At 41.4% G+C, this 26915-nt stretch overlaps 1 protein-coding gene across 2 annotated transcripts; it reads left to right on the top strand.

Moving 5' to 3' along the window:
* pgghg (protein-glucosylgalactosylhydroxylysine glucosidase) lies at positions 1 to 26861 on the top strand. 2 transcript variants are annotated; one of them, XM_034176345.1, is made up of 14 exons: positions 1 to 124; positions 3071 to 3325; positions 3433 to 3643; positions 6534 to 6969; positions 7041 to 7160; positions 7265 to 7396; positions 7480 to 7591; positions 13757 to 13829; positions 13905 to 14041; positions 16649 to 16782; positions 21372 to 21467; positions 21555 to 21652; positions 21745 to 21968; positions 25517 to 26861. In XM_034176345.1, exons 2-14 carry the CDS (start codon positions 3088 to 3090, stop codon positions 25591 to 25593), a joined length of 2088 nt encoding a protein of 695 aa, XP_034032236.1. In that variant the 5' UTR covers positions 1 to 124; positions 3071 to 3087; the 3' UTR covers positions 25594 to 26861. The 2 variants fall into 2 exon arrangements, with proteins under 2 accessions (XP_034032236.1, XP_034032237.1); XM_034176346.1 differs by lacking the exon at positions 1 to 124 and having other exon boundaries at positions 3039 to 3325; positions 21787 to 21968.
* Positions 26862 to 26915: the final 54 nt, after the last annotated feature.

Below are 26915 nucleotides of genomic sequence, written 5' to 3'. Positions count from 1 at the left end.
CAAAGTCTCCTCCTCCTGCAGAACTCCACACTCCTTTCAGCCACTTTCACAAAGAAACTTTTCAATACTTATGTCTTGTTATAGGAACTGCAAAAGGAGTTAGAACCCACATTCTTGTTCTGGGGTATGTTACATTTTATAAAAGAATCCTTTTTGACAAATCCCGCAAGATTAATCTTAATAATGTGGGGTATTCCCATTTTCGTGTTTGCGTGAGAGTGATTCAGTCTCGCAATGTTCTGTGTCGTTTTTGACAGAACACAGTTTACTTTCTTTCATAAGTGACTTGATATGTGATTTTTATTATTCCTGCCGCCCCCTTAACTCATGTTAACCTCCAAACTGTAATTAACAGTTTTAGACAGTTTTAATGATTTTTATTACCTCATTACTAAACAAGAACATTTCCCTAATTTTTAATTTCTGTTTGTTTGCATTGATGAAGTCTCAGCATGATGCATGTCCTATAACACAGTCTACTAAAAACCTTTTCTGGCACAGACCTGTGAAGGACTGGCTCTACCATTTAAAAAGTCCTGCACACACAGAGTTAGGGGAAAGGAAAAAAACAGATGACTAATTTCCTTCAGCTTCTCCCTTGGGTTGCTACAGCAGATCGGAGCTACATGTTTGGCACAAGTTTCACACTGGATGCCCTTCCATCCTGACACAACTCTACATTACATGAAGAGTGGGCAGTGCTGGCCTTCAACTGGGAACTTTCTGCACTCAAAAGAAGCGCACTAACCGCTTAGCCAACACCTGTGCCTTTAGTTTGAATAAAATAGCATATACATTTTCATTATAATCCGTGTACAAGATGCTAACATTTATTTAACTATCTGTCTATACGTTGAGACAAAAAGCAAATGGATTTCTTGTTTTGTCTTCATCTATCCAAGTGGATTCTTCTATCAGAGGCCAACTGGGTAATGCTTATTTGCAGTTTTAGCCTTCAAAGTGATTGTCTCTCCTGATAAGCACTCATTCTTCACATGGACATTGACAATGAACAGAAAACACCTAATGACCTGTGAATTGGGTCATTTTCTAAACCTGTACAATATAAGTTGCCCCAAAGCGCCTTTCATGTGTAAGGTCTGACCTTATCCACCTCTTGAGCAACCACATTCACAACAGTGGTAAGGAAAAAACTCCAGGCATTTTAATTAGAGACAGAAACCTCAAGCCAACCAGACTCAGTGGGGTGACCATCTACTTTGGCCATAACCCAATGGCCAAAAAAAAAAAACTGAAGACCTTAATGACTCTCTAGGGCATCACTGATATCATCTGCTATTGCCCACTGGTGTTCAAACACTGGAGACACTAGATCAGTAGTTTAGCAATTGGCATTCTCATTGTGATTCCACTCCAGTATGACCATTTCACTCTGCCTAGGTATGTCCTTGGACAGTCTTCAAATGCACTTTCCAAGTTCACTCAAATGAGTAATTGCTTAGCTCTTCATTGGAGAGTAAAATGTGCTGTAGTATTGCCCCATTGAAGGGAATCAGTGTCATCTGCTTTATTCTGTGGAAACGTGAGATAATCTCCTTCCTGACAGACCACATAGGCTTGAAAGGATTAGCTATTAATGAAAATACTCACCTTTAACTGAAGAAGCAGCCCAGTCTCAGTTTTTTTTTCATCCTCCCGTCACACAATGATTCAAATTTTCATGACAGGGTTTTTTTTTAACTCACTATTACTAACCCTACTCCTACCCCCAACCCTAACCTTAACCATAACCTAACCGTACACCTTCCCCTAACCATACCCCCCGCTGTACTTTTAATTACGTGCAGCCATCACAGAATGAATTAGAATGAATTTGTGCTGCCATGATGAAAATTTTGCACTTTGCGTGACAATATGGCGAACCAATAGATTAATGTATATTTTGTGCTGCTGAATCACACAATCCATGAGAATGGGTTGGCTTGGTTTGTGCGCAAAATTCTTGAAGATACGAGATTCACTTGCTTTTTATGTAGACTTTTAGGTTTCATTCCATTTATGTTCTCTGTCATCCAGGTAGCTCAAAGTTTACTGAAAAACAATCAAACCTTAGTTTTGTCAGTCTTCAAGACATTTTGCATTTAATTGAATTAACTTCTACAAGATTTTTAATCTTCTTAAATCTCAAGAAGTCATAAAATTAATTGCAAAACCTCTTTAAGAAAGGTAGTCTAATTGCATATGAGTATATTTGATATCCTTTAACAGGGTGTCTGAGAATCCTCATCCAATCAAAAACATAGTGGATATTTACTTATAGGAAGCAAATCTACTGTATATACTAAGAGAACTATGTGTGTGTATGTATGTCCCTCTCTTGTCCAAACTGCACCTCAGAATTGAGCCAATGTGGGTGTAAATTGGAGTGTGAAATCCAAAGACAGATTGGAGATGTGTCTGATGTTCTATGAATGCTTTACCAGATTGTAAGAAAGAGAAAAGAAAGAGCTGAGTCAGAAGTTGAGACTCTTGATTTACCAGTCAACCTACTCTTCTATCCTCACCTATAGTCATGAACTTTGGCTAATGACCAAAAGAACAAGGCTGTGGATAGAAGCGACATTCAATTTATTTAGTTTATATAGTGGCAAATCACAACAAAGCTGACTCAAGGCGCTTCACACAAGTAAGGTCAAACCTCCATCAGGTATCAGGGCTTACACTCAGGTACTGGGTGAGAAGCTTGAATATCTGGGAGGTCCTCAGAGTAGAAACCTTGCTTGTTTGCATCGAAGGAAACTGGCTGTGTTGGTTTGGGCATTTGGTGACACCTCCTGGTTGCCTCCTTAGGGGGTTCTTCCAGGCAAGTCCAACTGGAAGGAAGAAGGACAGACTCGAGGGATTATATTTCCCAACTGGTTTGGGAATCCCTCAAAATCTCTCAGGAAGCATTAACAGGACATGTCCAAGGATAAGGAAGTGTGGGTTGAACTGCTTGGTCTGTTACCACTGTGATCTGGACCCAGATAAACAACAGGAAATTAATAAATGAATGAAGGCTCTCTGAGATTATCTCAATGATTCATTTTGGCTCAATTAATTTTTTCAGGTGGAGATTAGTTCGTCATGGCCTCTGATCCCTACATCTTCGACACCAACACTCTGCCCAGTGACCCTCGTTTCCTCCCTCCGTTGGCTAATGGGCTTCTGGGCTGGAGATTATACAATAATATCATGCATATGGGTGGTGTGTATAATGGGGAAGGCGGACAGTGTCACAGAGCAGATGTCCCCTGTCCCTTTGCTGTGGACATCGAAACTGATGAACCTTCACAACACATGTACACCTTGGACACCCGCTCAGGTAGATTGGCACTTTTTTGTTTGTTTGTTTGTTTGGTGGTGATAAATGTTTATCTCATTTCTCCGATGAAGGACCATCATTGCTAACTTCTGCATCTCCTCATCCAGGTGTTTTTACTCATAGTCAGATGACAGCTCAAGTAACTGCCTCACAGTCTTGGTATGCGCATCGACGCAATTCCAACTTGATGGTGATGGAGATTCTATTGGTGCGGCAAATCAAGTCAGATGAGCCGATCACCGTAAAGCTGATCAGTTCTTTCACACCTCAGAGTAAAGACATTGCTTTTCAGTCTGCTCCAGATTACAAAGGAGGAAGGTGAGGTTCAAAAAAACATGTACAGTGCATCTGGAAAGTATTCACAGGGCTTCACTTTTTCCACATTTTGTTATGTTACAGCCTTATTCCAAAATGGATGAAATCCATTTTGGAATATTGTGGGCTATTGTGTGTGGTCTACACACAATACCCCACAATGACAGTGTGACATTTTTTAAAAGATTTTTGCAAATTTATTTATTTAAAAAAAGAAAAAGAAATCACATGTACATAAGTGTAACGGAGGCCAGCAGGTGTCGCTGTACATATGTAGTTAGTAAACCTCACTCCCAACAGCTCAAAAGGATTCTCTGGTCACAAGAGCTGGAGCCCTGGGTTTTAGCCTTCTGGTTAGAGAGTCTGACTTCCGTCTGAGGATTGTGAGTTTGCGTCCCGAGGTGGAGTCATAACAACACAACGCAGAGTGTAGCCGCTACATAAGTATTCACAGCCTTTGCCGTGAAGGTCAAAATTGAGCTCAGGTGCATCCTCTTTCCACTGATCATGTTTCCACAGCTTAACTGGAGTCCACCTGAGGTAAATTCAGTTGATTGGACATGATTTGGAAAGGCACACACACCTGTCTACATATAAGATCCCACAGTTGACAGTGCATGACATAGCATAAACCAAGAATGAAGTCAAAGGAATTGTCTGTAGACCTCAGAGACAGGATTGTCACGAGGCATAAATGTGGGGAAGGGTACAGAAACATTTCTCCTGCTTGGAAGGTTCCAGTGAGCACAGTGGCATCCAGACATTCGGATCCACCAGGACCCTTCCTAGAGCTATCTGTCTGTCTAAACTGAGCGATTGGAAGGGCCTCAGTCAGAGAGGTGACCAAGAACCCGATGGTCCCTCTGTCAGAGCTCCAGCATTCCTCTGTGAAGAGAGGAGAACCTTCCAGAAGGACAACCATCTCTGCAGCAATCCACCAATCAGGTCTGTATCTTAAAGTGGCCAGACGGAAGCCACTCCTTAGTAAAAGGCACATGGTAGCCCATCTGTTGTTTGCCAAAAGACACCTGAAGGACTCTCAGACCATGAGAAACAAAATTCTTTGGTCGGATGAGACAAAGATTTCACTCTTTGGTGTGAATGCCAGGTGTCATGTTTGGAGGAAACCAGGCACTATCTCTACAGTGAAGCATGGTGGTGACAGCCACAGACATTATATACGTAGACGCCTCATAGACTGCCACTGCCTATTGGAGCTGACGAATCAGTGCAGCCGCCATCTTGGATAGGTCCCTATTGCGCCCCAAGTGCATTTATTTGTACTGCGGAAGTTGTATCCCCAACTACAATAATCTGTACCTCCTTGAATTTTGACCCGATTTTGCCACGGTTTGGTTTGTTAGAAACAGCAGAGATTCAGTTACGATACAGGATGCTGTCACACTAAAAATATGTACTTTCATGCTGAAAGACTTTGTCTTATGCTCTTTAACAAAGACAAAAAATTGCATATAGATAAATGTATAAATCAATTCATTTTATAATTTAGTAAAGAAACAAGTTTGGATTGTTCATTTTAATTTATTTCTCTCTCTCTCTCTCTCTCTCTCTCTCTCACTCACTCACACACACACACACACACACACACACACACACACACACACACACACACACACACACACACACACACACACACACACACACACACACACACACAGGACATCACTTTAATTTCCTCTGCTTTGCTCACCAGGTTTTGTTAAAAAGATGAACATTTTTTTCAAGGCCAACTTTACATTTGGCTAGCAAGCTAAATGCTTAGAGATCAACTCCAGCAAAGTTAGTTACCAAAATAATGGCTATTCGGTTTCACTTGTCATGCTAACGTCGTCGCGTGCACCAGCGAGCACCGTCTTCTTCTGCAGAGGTATTTGCAATGCACTTGAGAATTAGCAACAGCTATCGGCACCTACGGTAGTAACCTAAGGTAATACCGCGCGATCTGGTTTCTATACTGCGCTGGTTATGCAACCGTAAGCAGCACAAAATACTGGCATATTTGCTGACTCTTGCCTCCGGTTGACTCTGGTGCTAGCTTATTGTGAAGAGACCCATCCAATATGGTGGCAATGCTGGATTACATTGCAGCGTCATGAGGTGTCTACGTATATAGTCTATGGTAGCAGCATCATGCTGTGAGGCTGTAGGAAGGAACTGGAAGACTAGTCAGGATTGAGGGAATGATGAATGCAGCAATGTACAGAGACATCCTGGATGAAAACCTACTCCAGAGCGCTCTTGACTTCAGACTGGGGTGATGGGTCATCTTTTAGCAGGACAGTGACTCTAAGCCCACAGCCAAGATATCAAAGGAGTGGCTTTAGGACAACTCTGTGAATGCCCTTGAGTGGCCCAGCCAGAGCCCAGACCCATTGAACATCTCTGGAGAGATCTGAAAATGGCTGTGCACCGATGCTCCCCATCCAACCTGATGGAGCTTGAGATGTGCTTCAGAGAGGAATGGGCAAAACTGCCCAAAGATAGGTGCACCAAGCTTGTGGCTTCATATTAAAAAAAACTTGAGGCTGTTATTGCTGCCAAAGGTGCAGCAACAAAGCATTGAGAAAAACGGTGTGAATACCTATGTATATGTGATTTCTTAGGTTTTTTTAAAAAATGAATTTGCAAAAATGTAAATTAAAAAAACAAGTTTATTCATGTTGTCATTATGGGGTGTTGTGAGTAGAATTTTGAGGGGAAAAAATGAATTTACTCCATTTTTGGAATAAGACAGTAACATAAAATATGGAAAAAATGAAGTACTGTGAATACTTTCCGGATGAACTGTAGATTGCAGATTGTAGATTTTTATGCATTCTCTAAAACAGGCTATAGGCAAAGAGTTACAACATCTAAAGTCTCCCTCTTTCAGGCATATCCAAGGACAGACATCTACTGCAGAATTCCCAGGGGGCTCCTGTCCCATGGTACACCTTATATGGACCCTTATACCAACCAGTCTGACACTTCTTCCAGAACAGAGTCAGGCTCAGTGGGGTTTTATTCTCGTTGTTGCCAACAGTATAGATTCTGCTAAGGCCAATTTTGATGAGGGTCTGTGTCTGATGGCAACTGGTAACCTACGTTCCTGTCATGAACAGGCCTGGAAAGAACTTTGGCTACAGAGCACGATAGAGCTTGTAGGGTCAGAGACCCTCAACAAAGCATTGATTGGTTGTATGTTCTACCTCCTCAGTGTCTTTCCTTCTATACATGACTCCTCCAGCAATTTTTGTGGTGTCAGTCCAGGTGGGCTGTCAAATGGTGGAGATAGTCAGGACTACTTCGGCCATGTGTTCTGGGACCAGGTGAGACCTGTGCCTTAAATATTAAACTGCTTTACTTTGTCTCATGTCATAACACCTCTTTCTTGTGACAGGACATTTGGATGTATCCTGGGATTTCTCTTTTCTACCCCAAACTAGCTTGTGCTGTGCTGGAGTACAGGGTGCGAACTATAGATGGTGCTAAAGACAATGCCCAAAGGCAGGGCTACAAGGTATGATAATCTGTTATATACTCAAGATTTATCATTTTTAAAATAAGTGTTTTGTTTTCAGACTGAAATACAAGTCTTTCGAAGGAAATGTTCTTTCTGTGCAGGGACTAAAGTTCCCATGGGAGAGCGCAGTGTCAGGGAGGGAGGTATGTCCCAAAGATATTTATGGACAACAAGAGATTCACATCAATGGAGACGTTAGCCTAGCCTTCCAAAATTATTTCTACCTTACTGAGGTATGACCTTATGTCCTGCAGGCATCATTGTACTGTCGTCCTACAATCTGGTGTTCATGGTGTTTTTGTTGCTGCTGTTGCAGGATCTGTCCATGTTCACAGAGGGAAAGGGCAGCGAGGTGGTTTGGGGTGTGGCAGATTACTGGGTATCCAGAACAACCTGGAACCCTGAGGAGCAGAGCTATCACATCTTGGGTAAAGACCCACCATTATTATTTATGCTAGTTTTAAAAGGCAATAATTACACCTGAAGTGGAAAAAAGTTAATTCATGAAGTTGGTGCTCAGATTTCAGCCTCTATGTAAAATAGCTGCAAAATCATAATTGTAGACACCTGACTTATCTAGAAAATACCATTATCTTATGAAAGGATTTCTTTAAAAAAGTAAAATGGTGATTCTTATACTGCCTTCCAGACAATTTGGAACTTGAAATATTCATATCTACAACCCCAATTCCAATGAAGTTGGGACGTTGTGTGAAATATAAATAAAAACAGAATACAATGATTTGCAAATCCTCTTCAACCTATATTCCATTGAATACACCACAGAGACAAGAAATTTAATGAACAAAAAGAGAGAGTTCTCCATGCTTCTGTACAGCACAAAAAAATCCAGTGCAACCAGGTAGGACTGATTTGTAGAAGAGAAAAGCAGCTGGTATCACACAGAAGTAGGTGCTGAAAAATTTCAGTACCTTAATAAATTTTTCAGCACCTACTTCTGTTGCACCAGCTGCTTTTCTCTTCTACGGATTATCTTTTCAGATAACTTTGAAAACCATTATCGGACTAATTATCTTCCGATAAATTTTTGTCTGATAATTTTTAGACTGTTAACGTGGTAAACAAAACTGAAGAGCTACAAACACTTATAAAACGTAAAATCAGTTGAGCACCTACCTGTTAAAAGTTTTGTAGCAGATATGTAGTCCTACCCTCCGCAAACATAAGAGAGCTATTTCTAGAAGAAACCGCTCTATCCTCTGCAGTCAAAGGAGAACTGGTCACCAAAAAAAAAAAAAGAAAAACAAACTAATTTCTTTTAACCCCATATTGATAAGCGGGCAATATCACCCAAGTCATCCAGAGGCATACATTTTTAACTTATGGCTCAAATTTTAACCAGTCTAATTTCAGACAAGTTATTTAAATTAATGTCACGTCTGAAGTTTTATAAAGTGAAAATATCAGATATATGTTTTAGTTTTAAAGTAATGCGCTAATTTTTAAGGTTTTAGTGTGGACATGCTGTGTCCAGGTGCATTGTGGGTAGGATAGGGTAATCTCAGTATGTTCACGACATGAGAAATGGATTTGAGACACTCTGATCAGGCTCCACAGACGACAGCATTAAACTCTAGGGCCTAAAACTCTTGTGAATACATTCTCTGGGTTTATAGACGTTGTTGTGTTTGTGTTTATTAAATTCCACGCATCTTAAACGTAGCAACACAGATTATCTGGAATTTTGTTTTGGCAAGTTTTCAAGGTCTCTACTGCCATCTACTGGCCAGTAGTGTTCATGACAGTATTCGCCCTGAAGCTGGGCTGATATTTTCAATCGCTGTACTCGGTTCCAGCTCAAACTGTATGACAGAACCGCATGGTGTAAAAGTTCAGAGCGCCCAATTTATTTTCTCACACACATTGGGCCTCATGTATCAACGTTGCGTACGGCGATATTTGAGCGTATATGGGGTGTACGCCAAAACGGCTGTGCTACTTGGCATTTATCAATGTGGTTGTTGGCGTACGCTGCGCTGAAAATATACACCAGGTCGAGAGGTGGCATAAATTATACACCAAAATGAACCAGCGCGGGAATCCACATAAAAATGAAGATGATCAACATGATAAACAGTGCCATTATACAAATCAATGCATATGTTACATAAATAACACTTTCCTGATTATACTACATAATAATCAATACAAATCCTGCCTTTGCGGGATTGTTATGGAGCACGATCCGTGGTCACAGCGCTGACTGCAAAGACAGCGCTGCTCGCCTTTTTCTCCAGACTTCGAGCCTGGAGCCAGAGCAGCGCTGAGCTTAACTTCATGTGGTGTGATCGTTTTAGACTATGAAATTGATAATAACAACTGTAGTTTCGTCATTCCCTTAATTCGCCCGTGCTGCAACCAGGTTTTGTCGTCTCCATTCGGTTGTCACAATAAAATAAATACAGAAATACATTTAAAAAATAAAGAAATCTGACAGATTAGGCGTGTCTTATTAATTGAGCGAGCAAATATCCACATGTCAAGAATTATTGACATGTGCAAAGAGAATACAGTGGTCCCTCGCTATAACGCCATTCACCTGTCGTGGCCTCGGAGTCTCGCGGAGTATTTAGTCCAATTTTGCATGCCTTTTTTTTTTTTTTACAGTGTTCTGTGTTCTGCGTATCTGTTTATAAGAATCTGGTTGCCCAGAAGAGAAAAGAGCGCCAACAGCTACTCATAACTGTGTTTGTCACACGGAAACACACACCTGCTGCAGCGAGATGTGAGTGGGGAAAGGCGCAGCGCCAGGACGCAGAGGCCCGATCTGTGAAATACTGGTCAGTCACTATTAATAATTTCTTATGTGTCCGACCTCGTTCGTTGATCGTTAAAATTAATTTGTTAGTTCTAAATGCCATCATAATTATTTATAGGAAAACGTTCTATTTTTATTTCTCAAACAAATGTTTGGGCCTGAAAACAGTTTGGTATTATTTTTCTACTAAGGTTTGAACTTTGAGAGTGTTTACACACGAGAGAAAAGTGAGAAAATGTTCATGCCTGATTGAGAAAGTGTATAAACTGTGTAGTGAGGGGTTTTACAGCTTTGAAACGTCTATAATAATTGTAAAAAATAATGCTGACTACGTCGCGGTTTTGCGTATTTCAGGCTATTTTTTAGAACGTAACTCCTGCGATTAATGAGGGACCACTGTAACACTTTATTGATTATATACTACAAAACAATTGATACGACGGACACTTTTGACGCTCTATTGGCAAGCGTCGTGATTGGTGGAGTTCTTTTTCATTGCCGTCTCCCGGCTTCCATGTCGTAAAATGAGGGTGTGTCTGAAGCGGAGTCTGAATATTTATGGGCGTGTTTATTATAATTACGATCGTTTCCAGCCGCCGCATTTATCAAGATCACATCAGGCGTATGCCAGAAATGGGCACTACTTGATACATGTCACGGCAACTTTGGTGTATTTCAAGTTTACGCTGTAAATTTACGCCACAAGTGCGCAACATTGATACATGAGGCCCACTGTACGTTCAAAAACCACACGTCAGACTCGTGTTTCCAGAAGCAAAATGTAAACAGAAGCTTTTTTTCAAACTTAATTTACAAAAACTCTTGATGGGAGACATCAAAGTTGAAAAAAAAAAAGAACAACAAAAAACAAAAAACATTACAAGACAGGTCTGCAGTGTTTGCACAGGCACAGTGCGAGAGCTTGGACGCTTGTAGCGCTTCAGCAGCGGGATACCCTCACGACGGCCGACCAGAATATCAAACAGGTTTGATTTTCATCTGACCATACGATTAGCGATCAGGAGGTGGTCATGAGATGTTAAACACAGCTCATTACTCCATGTATACTAAACGATGCAGGATGCACGATTAACCTGAAACAGTGCGATCCAAAAAATTCTCGCACGAATGAAAAATCAGCTGAAAAAGGGCCAAAACTCACACTGGCACCAGTAGATCATGGCAGGGTTCTATTTATTTTGACACCGGTTATATCAGACAGTTATCTAATTACAACTTGGCTTTTTTTTTTTTTTTTTGAAAATGCCTTTTTTTTACAAATAAAAAATGGCATATTTTACAAAAGCACATTTATCTGTAAACATCAACACATGACACACCTGACATTAACATGTTGGTTTATATAGAATGAATCAACCAATTAGTGTTAGCGGAGGCACATTTTACCCAGAATGCCATCTGTCTGTGTTTGTTACAGAACTTCAGAATTAGTGCATTATTCAACATTAAAAGATATGTTATATCTTAACTTTGCACAAATGACAGAATTGACATTAATGGAGTTATTCTATCAATATTCATTTTATTTATACACCAAACCATAACTCAGCACTGCTTTATCTTCCAAGACCTCTGCCTGATGGCAGCATTGTGATTGAGTAGAGAGTTGAGCTTTGTGGCTCCTCTCAGCTTGCTTTTGTGTTGGAAGCCATGTAGTCAACAGGAGCTTCCAAGAGGGAGCAGGATGCTCAAAGACAGAAGTACTGACTCATTGTTTGGGTCTGTCATCACCTTTGATGCTTCCAGAAGCGATCGTGGTGTTAAAACTCAAAGTCAGCTTGTTAGTAGTTGCAAGTGTACCGGAGACAATACTGGAATTTATCGGTTATCTGTAACTTCTGATACATTTTTGGGTAGTTTGTTTTAGCTTTATCAAATATAACTTTTCAGTTATCTGATTATCTGTTATTGAAGTATATTTTTTGGTTATCTGTGCCCACCACTGTGAGTGTCATGATTGGGTATAAAAGGAGCATCCCCAAAAGGCTCAGCCGTTCACAAGCAAAGATGGGGCAAGGATCACCACTTTGTGAACAACTGTGTGAAAAAAATAGTCCAACAGTTTGAGAACAATGTTTCTCAACATTCAATTGCAAGGAATTTAGGGATTCCATCATCTACAGTCCATAATATAATCAGAAGATTCAGAGAATCTGGAGAACGTTCTACACTTAAGCGGCAAGGCCAAAAACCAACATTGAATGCCCGTCACCTTCGATCCCTCATGCGGCACCACATTAAAAACTGACATCATTGTGTAAAGGCCCTTACCGCGTGGGCTCAGGAATACTTCAGAAAACCATTGTCAGTTAACACAGTTTGTTGCTACATCTACAAGTGCAAGTTAAAACTCTACCATGCAAAGTGAATGCCATACATCAACAACATCCAGAAACGCCACCGCCTTCTCTGGGCCAAGCTCATTTGAAATGGACAGATGCAAAGTGGAAAAGTGTGATGTGGTCTGATAAGGACAAAAGAGGAAACAGACCATCCAGATTGTTACCAGCGCAAAGTTCAAAGCCAGCATCATCTGTGATGGTATGGGGTTGTGTTAGTCCCCATGGCATGGGCAACTTACACATCTGTGATGCACCATCAATGCTGAAAGGTACATCCAGGTTTTGGAGCAACACATGCTGCCATCCAAGCAACGTCTTTTTCAGGGCCGTCCCTGCTTATTTCAGCAAGACAAATGCCAAGCCACATTCTGCACGTGTTACAACACTGTGGCTACGTAGTAAAGAGTGCGGGTACTAGACTGGCCTGCCCGCAGTCCAGGCCTGTTGCCCACTGAAAATGTGTGGTGCATTATGAAGTGCAAAATACGACAACGAAGACCCCGGACTGTTGAACAACTGAAGTCGCACATCAAGAAAAAATGGGAAAGAATTCCACCTACAAAGCTTCAACAATTAGTGTCCTCAGTTCCCACCCATGATGTCAGTTTTTAATGCAGTGCCGCCTGAGGGATTGAAGGTCACGGGCATTCAGTGTTGGTTTTTGGCCTTGCTGCTTAAGTGTAGAAAGTTCTCCAGATTCTCTGAATCTTCTGATTATATTATGGACTGTAGATGATGGAATCCCGAAATTCCTTGCAATTGAACATTGAGAAACATTGTTCTCAAACTGTTGGACTATTTTTTTCACACAGTTGTTCACAAAGTGGTGATCCTCGCCCCATCTTTGCTTGTGAATGGCTGAGCCTTTTGGGGATGTTCCTTTTATACCCAATCATGACACTCACCTGTTTCCAATTAACCTGTTCATCTCTGGAATGTTCCAAACAGGTGTTGTTGCCACTGTCCCAGCTTTTTTGAAATGTGTTGCAGGTATCCCTTTCAAAATGAGCAAATATTTGCACAAAAACAAAAAAGTCTATCAGTTTGAACATTAAATATCTTGTCTTTGTGGTGTATTAAAATAAATATAGGTTGAAGAGGATTTGCAAATCATTGTATTCTGTTTTTATTTACATTTCACGCAACGTCCCAAGTTCATCGGAATTATGGTTATAATAGTTACTTTGCTGAGTACTCAATCTTAAAAATAACCAAGTTAGATTACTAGTTACTTTATTACTTACATTCAGCGGCTGCCAACACGTTGTCCATAGCTGCTAATGAAATAACTGTATAAAGTAACTGTAAAATTGAACTAATACAGTAACTTTCAAAGTAACTGTGGAAACAATGGTTATGAGGCATAGTTATACTGTGCTACTGATTTTTGTAACCTTGAAGTATCTGCATATAAAGTATTACTGTTAAGCATTTCCCTTTTAACTATTCAGATGTGATTCCACCTGATGAGTATCACAACAGTGTCAACAATTCTGTGTATACAAACACAGTGGCCAAACTCAGGTACAAGCATATGAACGTGTTCCTGGAACATTTATTAATTTGCAAATATTAATAATACAGTTTGTCATCTGCCAGTCTCCAGTTTGCTGAGGAGTTAGCTGATCTCCTCCAGTATCCTGCACCAAAGGAATGGCAAGAAGTGGCTGCGCACATCAAAATACCTTTTGACGATGAAGCCCAGTATCACCCTGAGTATGATGGCTATGTCAAAGGTATATTTTTGTACTTTTCTGACGTATGCCGATAGAAGAACGTCAACTGTACATAACATGACATCATTTTTATGTCCCACCACTATACATACGAGGTCTGTTAGAAAAGTAACGGACCGTTTTATTTTTTTCAAAAACTATATGGATTTGATTCATATGTTTTTACGTCAGCCAAGCTTGAACCTTTGTGCGCATGCGTGAGTTTTTCCATGCCTGTCGGTTGCATCATTCGCCTGTGGGCAGGCTTTGAGTGAGCACTGCTCCACCGCTCTTGTCGTTGTTTCATTGCGAGGAAATGGCGGAATGATTTGGGCTTTTTTTTTCCATCAGAATTTTTTCAGAAACTGTTAGAGACAGGCAGCTGGCAACCATTCGAAAAATTTATCTGGCTTTCGGTGAAAATTTTACGGGCTTCACAGAGAATAAGGAGTGTTACTACAGCTTTAAGGACGGCCCACAATGGCACACGGCGCACTGCGCTCCGAGCCGCCATCGAGAGGCAGAAACCATCACATCATTTCTAAACGGATGGCTGTGTGGAGCCGGGACCGTCGTGTGCAATTTCTCTGGTTATCACAAGAGCTGGACATCAGCCATTTTCCGGCAGATTTCACTTTTAACAAGAGATTTTGTCATGGAAAGCCGCGCGGAGGCTTCGCGCGGAGGCTTTGCGCGTCACGACCGATTCGCTGATGAAGCGAGACAAAGGAACACCTCCGTTTAGGACAGGTTGGGACATGCCTATCTCGGCTTTCAGTGCTTACCAGTCGAGTGTATAAGAGAAATTGTGGAGAGCTGGGCTTGTCCCAACTTGTCCTCTGACACTCCGAAACGGAGGTGTTCCTTTGTCTCGCTTCATCAGCGAATCGGTCGTGACGCGCGAAGCCTCCGCGCGGCTTTCCATGACAAAATCTCTTGTTAAAAGTGAAATCTGCCGGAAAATGGCTGATGTCCAGCTCTTGTGATAACCAGAGAAATTGCACACGACGGTCCCGGCTCCACACAGCCATCCGTTTAGAAATGATGTGGTGGTTTCTGCCTCTCGATGGCGGCTCGGAGTACGGCGTGCTGTGCGCCATTGTGGGCCGTCCTTAAAGCTGTAGTAACACTCCTTATTCTCTGTGAAGCCTGTAAAATTTTCACCGAAAGCCAGATACATTTTTCGTATGGTTTCCAGCTGCCTGTCTCTAACAGTTTCTGAAAAAATTCTGATGGAAAAAAGTCCAAATCATTCCGCCATTTCCTTGCAATGAAACGACGAGAGGGGTGGAGCAGTGCTCACTCAAAGCCTGCCCACAGGCGAATGACGCAACCGACAGGCGTGGAAAAACTCACGCATGCGCATGAAGGTTCAAGCTTGGCTGACGTAAAAACATATAAATCAAATCCATATAGTTTTTGAAAAAAATAAATAGGTCCGTTACTTTTCTAACAGACCTCGTATAACATATGGGAAATTATGTCACCATGCCTGTTTGTCCATATGTGTATCTGTCAGTGTGTAGTATGTGTGTATTGATGCACTCTCTTGACCATGATAACTTAATAACATTACACACACTTGATACTTACACTACAGATACTTCTTGGGGAGTCGATGAACTGATTATATGTAAGGGTTGTTTGGTGCCTGTATTGAATATATCCATCCATCCATCCATTTTCTTCTGCTTTATCCGGAGTCGGATCGCAGGGGCAGCAGCTCAAGCAAAGCCGCCCAGACCTCCCGATCCACACACACCTCCCCCAACTCGTTCCCAAGCCAGCCGAGAGATGTAGTCCCTCCAGTGTGTCCTGGGTCTTCCCCGGGGCCTCCTCTCAATGGGACGTGCCCGGAACACCTCTCCAGCGAGGCGTCCAGGGGGCATCCGGAAAAGATGCCCGAGCCACCTCAAATGACTTCTTTCGACGTGGAGGAGCAGCGGCTCGTCTCCGAGCTCCTCCCGAGTGACACCCGAGTGGTCCTCCATGACCAGTAAAAAAATCAAGGACCGAGACGTTGCCTGGTATGGCGGAGCCGGGGCCCCACCCTGAAACCAGGCCTGGGGTTGGGGCTTGTGTGCGAGCGCCTGGTGGTCGGGCCTTAGCCCATGGGGCCCGGCCGGGCTCAGCCTGAAAGAGCGACGTGGGCCCGCCCTCCTGTGGGTTCACCACCTGCAGAGGGGCCATGGGGGTCGGGTGCAGAGAGAATTGGGTGGCGGTCGAGGGCGGGTGGCCCGGCGGCCCGGTCCATGCTCACAGCCCCTGGCTGTTGGGACGTGAATGTATTGAATATAGATGATGATAAAGTTTTATATTTCTTGTGAACATGATAACTAATTAACAATACAGGGTAGACACGATATGTACCCCCTGGGGAATAGATGAGCTGTTCTTGCAAGGGATGGTGACCAAGTGGGTAACTGTGCTTGTTTCCAGTGTGGAAGGTTCCTGGTTCAAAATCCACCCCTGCCCACTCTCCATGTAATATGGAGTTGCATCAGGAAAGGCATCCCGTATAGAACTGACACCAAATCAACATGCAGATCCATCTTGGATCTGCTGCAGCGAACCGGAGTGAAAACAAGGGAGCAGCCAAAGAAACTTAATATTTTGCTTATCTTGCAGGTCAGCCAGTGAAGCAGGCAGACACAGTGATGCTTGGCTATCCACTTGGGCTGCCAATGTCCCCTGAGGTCAGAAGAAATGACCTTGAAGTATATGAGGCAGTTACAGATCCCCTTGGTCCAGCCATGACTTGGGTAAAGTCGCTCACCTTATGGATGACACAGAATTTATGTTGTTGACTGCATCGTAAATATAATGATTATTGTATATTTTTTTAATTCTTTCTTTTCAAAAAGTGGAAAAACAACACCAAGTATAATGGTGCAACCATATCATTCAGTAACTCTTTTTTCCCCCCTTTCCTTTTTATAAAAAAAACACTGAACAAATACGGAGAGATAAACAATGTGCACAGTAAATCCTAAACAACAATAATAATAATAATAATAATAATAATAATAATAATAATAATAATAATGGTTTACCACAAAACCAAAAAGGGATTGAGAATTTTACGCTAATAATTTTTAGATAACAGCTGAGGGAATCCTTTTGGTGCTATATGAAATGTGCTATTGCACACCCTGACCACCACGCGTACTCACACTACCTGGGGTGGCGTTTAGCTAAACATAGTGGAGTTTGTCTTGCTGGCGGACGACAATTTGAAGGAGCTAATTGACGCTGCTAATTCTTCTAACACACACACACACAAAAATCCACTATGCTGTAAGCCATCTGGGGGCATGAAGAGCTGTTAGGATGAAAAGCTGGACAAATTTCTGACCTGATTTTTTTTTTCCTTTTTTTTTTTTTGGAAGTACACGAAGTCAGTGCATGGCATCACAGACTACATCGTCGCAATTTTGGACTCCAATTTATCGTTGGTGTTGGACTGTGTACAAATAATAGATGTTTGAGTTCAATGGTACAAATATTTTATGAGGTGAAAGCTGGAACATACCATTCAATGAAGCAAAGCCGAGTTGAATGGTATGTTCCAGCTTTCACCGAATTAAATATTATATGCGTGTGTGTGTGTGTGTGTGTGTGTGCACGTGCAGACTGCAATGGTACCAAACGTATGGGACCAAATTTGCACTCGAAATGGAACCAAATTGCACTCTAAATGCAATGCAACACAAATGGGACAAATAATGCATGTCACGTGACATACAAAGCACCGATCAAATGACAATGATCCACTCAGCACTAATAAGCACTAGTGGAAAACCAAAATGTAAGTGCCTTTTCTGTTGTTTATAAACAGAAAAGGGGTTAAAGGTTAGACCTTACTTGTGTGAAGCGCCTTGAGGCAACTTTGTTGTGATTTGGCGCTATATAATTGAAAATACAGTGAGGAAAATAAGTATTTGAACACCCTGCAGTTTTGCAGGTTCTCCCACTTAGAAATCATAGAGGGGTCTGAAATTTTCATCTTAGGTGCATGTCCACTGTGAGAGACATAATCTAAAAAAATAAAAATAAAAAAAAATCCGGAAATCACAATGTATGATTTTTTAATAATCTATTTGTATGTTACTGCTGCAAATAACTATTCGAACACCTAACAACCAGCAAGAATTCTGGCTCACACAGACCTGTTAATTTTTCTTTAAGAAGCCCTCTTATTCTGCACTCTTTACCTGTATTAATTGCACCTGTTTGAACTTGTTACCTGTATAAAAGACCCCTGTTCACACACTCAATCAATCACACTCCAACCTGTCCAGCATAGCCAAGACCAAAGAGCTGTCTAAGGACACCAGGGATAAAACTGTAGACCTGCACAAGGGTGGGATGGACTACAGGACAACAGGCAAGCAGCTTGGTAGAAGACAACTGTTATGATTATTTATTAGAAAGTGGAAGAAACACAAGATGACTGTCAATCTCTCTCAGTCTGGGATTCCATGCAAGCTCTCACTTTGTGGGGTAAGGATGATTCTGAGAAAGCTCAGAACTACACAGGAGGACCTGGTGAATGACCTGAAGAGAGCTGGGACCACAGTCACAAAGATTACATTAGTAACACATGATGCTGTCATGGTTTAAAATCCTGCAGGGCAGCAAGGTCCCCCTGCTCAAGCCAGCACATGTACAGACCCGTTTGAAGTTCTCCAGTGACCATCTGGATGATCCAGAGGAGGCATGGGAGAAGGTCATGTGGTCAGATGAGACCAAAATAGAGCTTTTTGGAATCAACTCCACTTACCATGTCTAGAGGATGAGAACAATCCCAAGAAAACCATCCCAACTGTGAAGCATGGGGGTGGAAACATCATATTCTGGGGGTGCTCTTCTGCAAAGGGGACAGGAGGACTGCACCGTATTGAAGGGAGGATGGATGGAGTCATGTATTGCGGGATTTTGGCAAACAACCTCCGTCCCTCAGTAAGAGCATTGAAGATGGGTCATGGTTGGGTCTTCCAGCATGACAATGACCCCAAACACACAGTCAGGGCAACTAAGGAGGGGCTCCGTAAGAAGCATTTCAAGGTCCTGGAGTGGCCTGGCCAGTCTCCAGACCTGAACTCAACAGAAAATCTTTGGAGGGAGCTGAAACTCCAAACCTGAAAGATTTGGAGAAGATCTGTATGGAGGAGTGGACCAAAATCCCTGCTGTAGTGTGTGAAAACTTGGTCAAGAACTACAGGAAGCGTTTGACCTCTGTAATTGCAAACAAAGGCTACTGTACCAAATATTAACATTGATTTTCACAGGTGTTCAAATACTTATTTACAGCAGTAACATACAAATAAATTATTAAAAAATCGTACATCATACAATCATACATTGTGATTTCTGGACTTTTTTTTAGATTATGTCTCTCACAGTGGACATGCACCTAAGATGAAAATTTCAGACCCCTCCGTGATTTCTAAGTGGGAGAACTTGCAAAATCGCAGGGTGTTCAAATACTTATTTTCCTCACTGTATCTTGAAAATTGAAATTGAATTGAAATTCTAAATTAATAAAATTTCAAATGCCAAGGATCTATTTTAGTTGTTATATAAAACAAATGATGAATTTTTTTTTAATTCTTTCAATGGAATGAATATTTAATTCAGTGAAAGGTGGAATGTTCCATCTTCCACCTCATGAAATATTCATACCATTGAACTCATAAACATTCATTATTTGTATACTATACATGAGTGACCTCCACAAAGTCTGTTCGTAAAGGCTTTATATATCTTACCCACTTTCTCCACAACTTAACCAAAGTCCCCTATTTGACCCAAATTGAAAACGTATTCAATTCCATTACATGATTATTGTATTTTTTTTTAACATTTTATTTGTCTGTAAAGCAAATGACCACTGATTTTTGTTGTAATACGAGGTCTATTAGAAAAGTATCTGACCTTATTATTTTTTTCAAAAACCATATGGATTTGAATCACGTGTGATTACATCAGACATGCTTGAACCCTCGTGGGCATGCGAGAGTTTTTTCATGCCTGTCGGTTACGTCATTCGCCTGTGGGCAGTCTTTGAGTGAGGAGTGGCCCACCCTCTCGTCGATTTTTTCATTGTTTAGGAATGGCTCAGAGACTGCTGCTTTGTTAGATCAAAATTTTTTCAAAAGCTGTAAGGCACAACTGAGTGGACACCATTTGATAAATTCAGCTGGTTTTTGGTAAAAATTTTAACGGCTGATGAGAGATTTTGGTGTGTAAGTGTCGCTTTAAGGACGGTCCATGGTGCCTGACGGCGATCTGCACTCCGAGGCGTCGTAGTCTCGCTGTTTCAAGCTGAAAACTTCCACATTTCAGGCTCTGTTCACCCAGGTCGTCGTCAGAGAACAGAGAAGTTTCAGAAGAGGTCGGCATGAGGAGTTTACAGTTTTACATTCCACTGTTAAAGGAGATTTTGTAATGAAAGAACGTGTGGGCAGATTCGCATGTCGGGCCAGACCCGACCACGGGGGGTCACGACAGGAAAAACACCTCCTTTGGAAACCTTAACGGGCAAGCTGGAACATGCCCAGCTGTTAAACAATTTCTCAGATACTCACTTGTTGAAAGCCATCAAAAGCCGCCTGAATTTTACAAATGGATTTCAACACGGAGGTGTTTTTCCTGTCGCGGCGCAGACGGATTTGCGTCGTCGTCACGGAACCGACTCGGCGAATTTGCCCGCACTTTCTTTCATTACAAAATCTCCTTTAACAGTGGAATGTCCGCATAAACTCCTCATGCCGACTTCTTCTGAAACTTCTCTGTTCTCTGACGACGACCTGGGTGAACAGAGCCTTAAATTAGGATGTTTTCAGCTCGAAACAGCCAGACGGACGCCACCTCCGACCGCGCTGCGCCGATCCGCTTTGTGAGCTGTCCTTAAAGCGAAAGAAACTCCACAATCTCTCATCAGCCGTTAAACTTTTCACCGAGAACCAGCTGAATTTCTCGAATAGTGTCCACTCGGATATCCCTCACAGGTCATGAAAAAATTTTGATAAAGCAACGCGCGCCGTCTCCAGCAGCGTCTCAGACAAAGGATTTCAGCCGAGAGGGCTGGACCAGTGCTCACTCAAAGCCTGCCCACAGGCGGATGACGTCACCGACACGCGTGAAAAAACTCACGCATGCGCACGAGGGTTCAAGCATGTCTGGTGTAATCGCACGTGATTCAAATCCATATAGTTTATTTTTTTTTTTTTTTTATAAAACTGCCGGTTAGTTTTCTAATAAACCTCGTATATTCCAGAACAGAGCTTTACAGGCACCACATTAGTTCTTCTTGGACTAATATTTATATTTGTGTGTCTCTTGTAAGGCCATGTTTGCAATAGGCTGGCTGGAGCATGGGGAGGCTGATAAAGCTCAACATTTACTGCAGAAGTGCTTCAACCACATTCAGGGACCCTTCCAGGTGGTTTCTCTCGCCCATGCACCAGTGTAACACCAAAACATTTCTCTTAACTGTACATCCAGTCTATGTGTAATTACTTTTCCTCAGGTGTGGAGTGAATCATCAGATGGTTCTGGTGTGGTCAACTTTCTCACGGGTATGGGAGGATTCCTGCAAGCTGTGCTGTTTGGTTATACTGGCTTCAGGTCAGCATAAAAAATATGTTCCAAATTTATATTTAAAAAGTGATATACAGCTTCAGTCTGTTTTTTTTTTTTTTTTTTATATCATTCTATAGAGTCCAGAGGGATTGTCTGGCCTTTTCTCCACTTCTTCCCAGTGATGTTTCTGAGCTTTGCATTTGTGGTCTCAGCTACCTGGGTAGGAAGATGGACTGGTTAGTGAGGCAAGATGAAGTGTGTATCATACTGCAAGAAGAACAGAATGGTGCTGAAAACGTAAAGGCCCTGAATCTACAGGTTGTCCTGAAGGCATCAGGAAAACGAATTCCCCTAATTCCAGGTAACAGACAAGAAGTAATGTCATAAATGCATCGTGTTCTATTTTTCATAAGAGTTTATAGCCAACTCGTAGCACCTTGGTCAAGCCGTAGCGCACAGTGCTAAGAGTTAGCTGGCAGCTCTGGAAAATGTAAATAAAAGTGAAAAAACTGCTGTACGAGGTTTATTAGAAAACTAACCGGCAGTTTTATAAAAAAACAAACCTATATGGATTTGAATCACGTGCGATTACACCAGACATGCTTGAACCCTCGTGCGCATGCGTGAGTTTTTTCACGTGTGTCGGTGACGTCATCTGCCTGTGGGCAGGCTTTGAGTGAGCACTGGTCCAGCCCTCTCGGCTGAAATCCTTTGTCTGAGACGCTGCTGGAGACGGCGCGCGTTGCTTTATCAAAATTTTTTCATGATCTGTGAGGGATATCCGAGTGGACACTATTCGAGAAATTCAGCTGGTTCTCAGTGAAAAGTTTAACGGCTGATGAGAGATTGTGGAGTTTCTTTCGCTTTAAGAACAGCTCACAAAGCGGATTGGCGCGGCGCGGTCGGAGGTGGCGTCCGTCTGGCTGTTTCGAGCTGAAAACATCCTAATTTAAGGCTCTGTTCACCCAGGACGTTGTCAGAGAACAGAGAAGTTTCAGAAGAAGTCAGCATGAGGAGTTTATGCGGACATTCCACTGTTAAAGGAGATTTTGTAATGAAAGAACGTGCGGGCAAATTCGCCGAGTCGGTTCCGTGACGACGCCGCAAATCCGTCTGCGCCGCGACAGGAAAAACACCTCCGTGTTGAAAACCATTTGTAAAATTCAGGCGGCTTTTGATGGCTTTCAACAAGTGAGTATCTGAGAAATTGTTTAGCAGCTGGGCATGTTCCAACTTGTCCGTTAAGGTTTCCAATGGAGGTGTTTTACTGCCGCGACCCCCCGCGGTCGGGTCCGGCCCGACATGCGAATCTGCCCACACGTTCTTTCATTACAAAATCTCCTTTAACAGTGGAATGTAAAACTGTAAACTCATCATGCCGACCTCTTCTGAAACTTCTCTGTTCTCTGACGACGACCTGGGTGAACAGAGCCTGAAATGTAGAAGTTTTCAGCTTGAAACAGCGAGACGACGACGCCTCGGAGCGCAGATCGCCGTCAGGCGCCATGGGCCGTCCTTAAAGCGACACTTACACACCAAAATCTCTCATCAGCCATTAAAATTTTTACCGAAAACCAGCTGAATTTATCGAATGGTGTCCACTCAGTTGTGCCTTACAGTTTTTGAAAAAATTTTGATCTAACAAAGCAGCAGTCTCTGAGCCATTCCTAAACAATGAAAAAATCGATGAGAGGGTGGGCGACTCCTCACTCAAAGACTGCCCACAGGCGAATGACGTAACCGACAGGCATGAAAAAACTCTCGCATGCCCACGAGGGTTCAAGCATGTCTGATGTAATCACAGGTGATTCAAATCCATATGGTTTTTGAAAAAAATAATAAGGCCGGATACTTTTCTAATAGACCTCGTACATGTCTGACCCCTGTCGTGGACAGTCCTTGTTTGCGCAGACATGGAATACGTTGTGCTGTGTTGAAAAATAGTTTGTGATTTGAGCGAGTTACTGCTTGTGACTCAATCAGCAAGTGTAACCAAAACGCTGTTTGCCGCGCAGGATAACGCCACACTAAACAAGCGTTAGCATGCTATTACGCTAACTGACTTTAAAATAAATTAATGGCATGAATCGACATTAATGAAACAAATCAAACCCACAGTGGATGTAACAAAATCTTAGTGACTGTATGAGTTGGTATGCTACGAGTTGACCAGATACCTTCATAACTATGGAGCTAAATCCAGGCCAAAAATTTTGTAATCTGAAAAATAAATAAATAAAAAATAAGATTGAAAAAATAAATTTTGAAACTGAAATTCAATGTTTGTTCTTGAATTTTCTAATCATTTAAAAAAGTATTATTAAAATAAAAATAAGTGTAAGATATATATTTTTCAGTTTAAATATACTTTTGATTCAGCTCTGTAATTATTTTGATCAAATAATTTATTTTCATTTTTTTTTACTCTGAAATATATTTTAACATGATGTGTCATTTTTATCAGTTGGATTAAATTTGTCAGAATCACATCTTATCTTTTTGGTTTCATATTTCTTTTTTTCACCTTCAGATCTTTTTTTCACTTTCAGATCTTATTTTTTCAGTTTCAAACTTTTGCCGTGGGAGGGCGTGGCTTCGATTGAGACGGGCGTGGAATTGTGAGTGACAGCAGAGCAAACGGTCCTCACATGATGTTGCTTTCAGGAAATGTGGGTACTTTGATAGATAAATGACTCATGACCCTTTGCTTGGGCCATGCTACTGACACACTTGACAATGCAAATATACAAGAAATTTTGGGAGTCCATGCTGGTGTCCAGGATGTGAGGCTTGCAGAAAAAGACACCCACTCCCACTTCTGGATGGAATTGCACCTCAAACAGAGAGAGGGGGGGAAACAGAATCAGGCGGCAGAAAGACAACAAATAAGGTATAATTCGTCAAAATTAAGCAACAAGAAAAACAGAAATCTCAAATTAAAGAGTTGATATAAAATCAAATGGACTCACATTTTTATTGTAAAGTTTCCAACACTATAAATCAGCATTCTATGTCCATCTGACAATTTCTGTTGCCCAAACTGCATCAAATAACATCCAATATGTTGTTGTCCATTGCACATTTATTTGTCCAGCTTGCTTATTTTTGGAATTTGACAATCCTTATGTTAATACCAAAAGCTGAGGGCTTCTTGCATAAATCTGCTGTGCACGTCTCCACCTGTGTCCATCTGCCAGTTTCTTTTATCAATTCGGTCTCAAATAACATCAATAATAAGTTGTCCAACAACCATTTATTTGTTTGTCTTGCTTATTTTTTGGAATTTACAGCTCTTATGTTAACACTTTTAGCCTTAAAATGGTTAAATAATAGCACATGATGTGGTGTGAACGTGCTACAGTGAGTTCTTATCTATTAGAAAACTTGCCCTCAGGGAAGTGCTGTAAAAAAAACTGAGTCCAGTGTGACGTATACATGTTTTTTTTTCTCTTTGCAATGCATTTTTGACAGGTGCCACTTAAAATACAGTTTACTTACATGCATCTTCAACTGCTTATCTGGGATTGGGTTGCAGGCAAAACAGTTTACTTAGAGCATTGACGTCTGTGTGAAAAAAGCAATGGCAATTGCATGAACTGCTCTTTAACAGAAAATAATGATACTCATGTGAGAAAGCAACCTGAATGTGCCAAAATGTTGCCAATATCCATGAGTTGGCTCCGCTGTTTGAGCAGAGGTTTGAAACCATGACTATGTAAATGCCTCAAGTTCGATTGTGCCTTGGTTATAATGTCCCTCTTCTGTTTGTGTTTTCTTCCTGAAGGAAGGAACAAATCGAAAAAGGTGGATGATATGTTTGCCTACAGGACCATAGAATACTCGTATATAGGCATAAGATAAAACCAGCAATTAATATTTTTCTTTATACATTTTTTTTTTTATTTTCAGGGCAGCCAGTAATCTTTCCTCGAGAACCCGGGTGCATTTCCAAACTGGATTCAACAGTTCCCTGCTGGCCATTTTGAAATGGGAGCAGCCACCCTCCAAATTAGTCCGTGGACCCTCAAGCAATTTTGACCAAATCAGTATCATCTAAGGTGGGAAAAATGAGACTTATAAGCCAGCATCAGTATATTATAGCCTTCATAAAAATGAATGATAACTTTCTCAGAGTAGTACTCAGAGTGTGATCAGGAGTTGGGCTACCAAAATACCTGTTTGATTCTTGGCCATGTTACATGTATCTGTTCTTGTCTAAAACACTTCAGCATTGTCCCAGTCTAACCAACTGTAAATGGGTATCAGCCTCAGATGGGAAATTAATCTGTGTTGGAATGGCTACCTGGCCTAGGGGAGTTGTAAACTCTCATCCGCTGTACAATACAGAATCTATGGATAAGCACCAGCACTAATAAGCCTCTGGGCCTACCATGGATATTGGACTTATTTTCTCTGAGTAGGACCTATAAAACAGGGCTTAATTGAAGCAGGTCACCCATTGCTTATTTCCACCACCCACTTGTTTACTTTCATGGCAAAAATACAAACAAAACAAAAACAATCAGGGTATGCTATACTGTGTAATCTGTGGTAATAGTAGTATTGCAGATCAGTGTGACTACTTGAGACTCTGTTGCAAATGAGCAAAACATTTGTGGCATTGTGATACATCATAATCTACACAAGTGAATAATCAGATGTCATCTGTGCAAATAAGGGTAATATGCATCTTTTACTTTAATTTTACAGAGGGCTTTGGGTTTTATTTCCGTACTACGAGTATATTGAAATTAAGAATTTCTGCTTGAATGAAGATTTGGATGTGTTGTCACTCTGCCAGGTTGAAATTACAGGCTAAAATTAGAGATACAAAAAAGATACAATGCAGATTATTTTCTGTTTTGGAGACGAGCGCTTTCATTGTCTGGAGCAGACAGCGGAGCACAGTGGGGTGTGTGTGTGTGTGTGTGTGTGTAACCTGTTGCATAATCATATATGACACTGTGACACACAACTTTAAGCTGCTGTTGTGTACAATCGACCCAATTTTCTTATTTTTGGAATCAGGAAAGCAAAAATCGACAATGGGAGACTGGCTAAAACCTCAGACAGGGATCAAAATCTTAAAATACTCTAATCATGTTGAAAAGGTTACTCCATTATTTATTGGTTCATAAAAAGACCAAAAATGTATAGTTTTTTTTTTTTTTTTACTGTCTACATCCTAAAGTTGTTGAGTTATGGGATAAAACACCAAAAGTGGAGACAGAAACCAGTTTCAATTTGTACATGGATAAAAACAAAAAAATAAAGATGCTCAAGGTTTGATGAAAAATCTTGCAAATTA

The sequence above is a fragment of the Thalassophryne amazonica genome, chromosome 8 (genome assembly GCF_902500255.1).
Source record: "Thalassophryne amazonica chromosome 8, fThaAma1.1, whole genome shotgun sequence".
In the NCBI taxonomy this organism is placed as follows: Eukaryota; Metazoa; Chordata; class Actinopteri; order Batrachoidiformes; family Batrachoididae; genus Thalassophryne; species Thalassophryne amazonica.
This window is presented reverse-complemented; position numbering and strand designations above follow the sequence as displayed.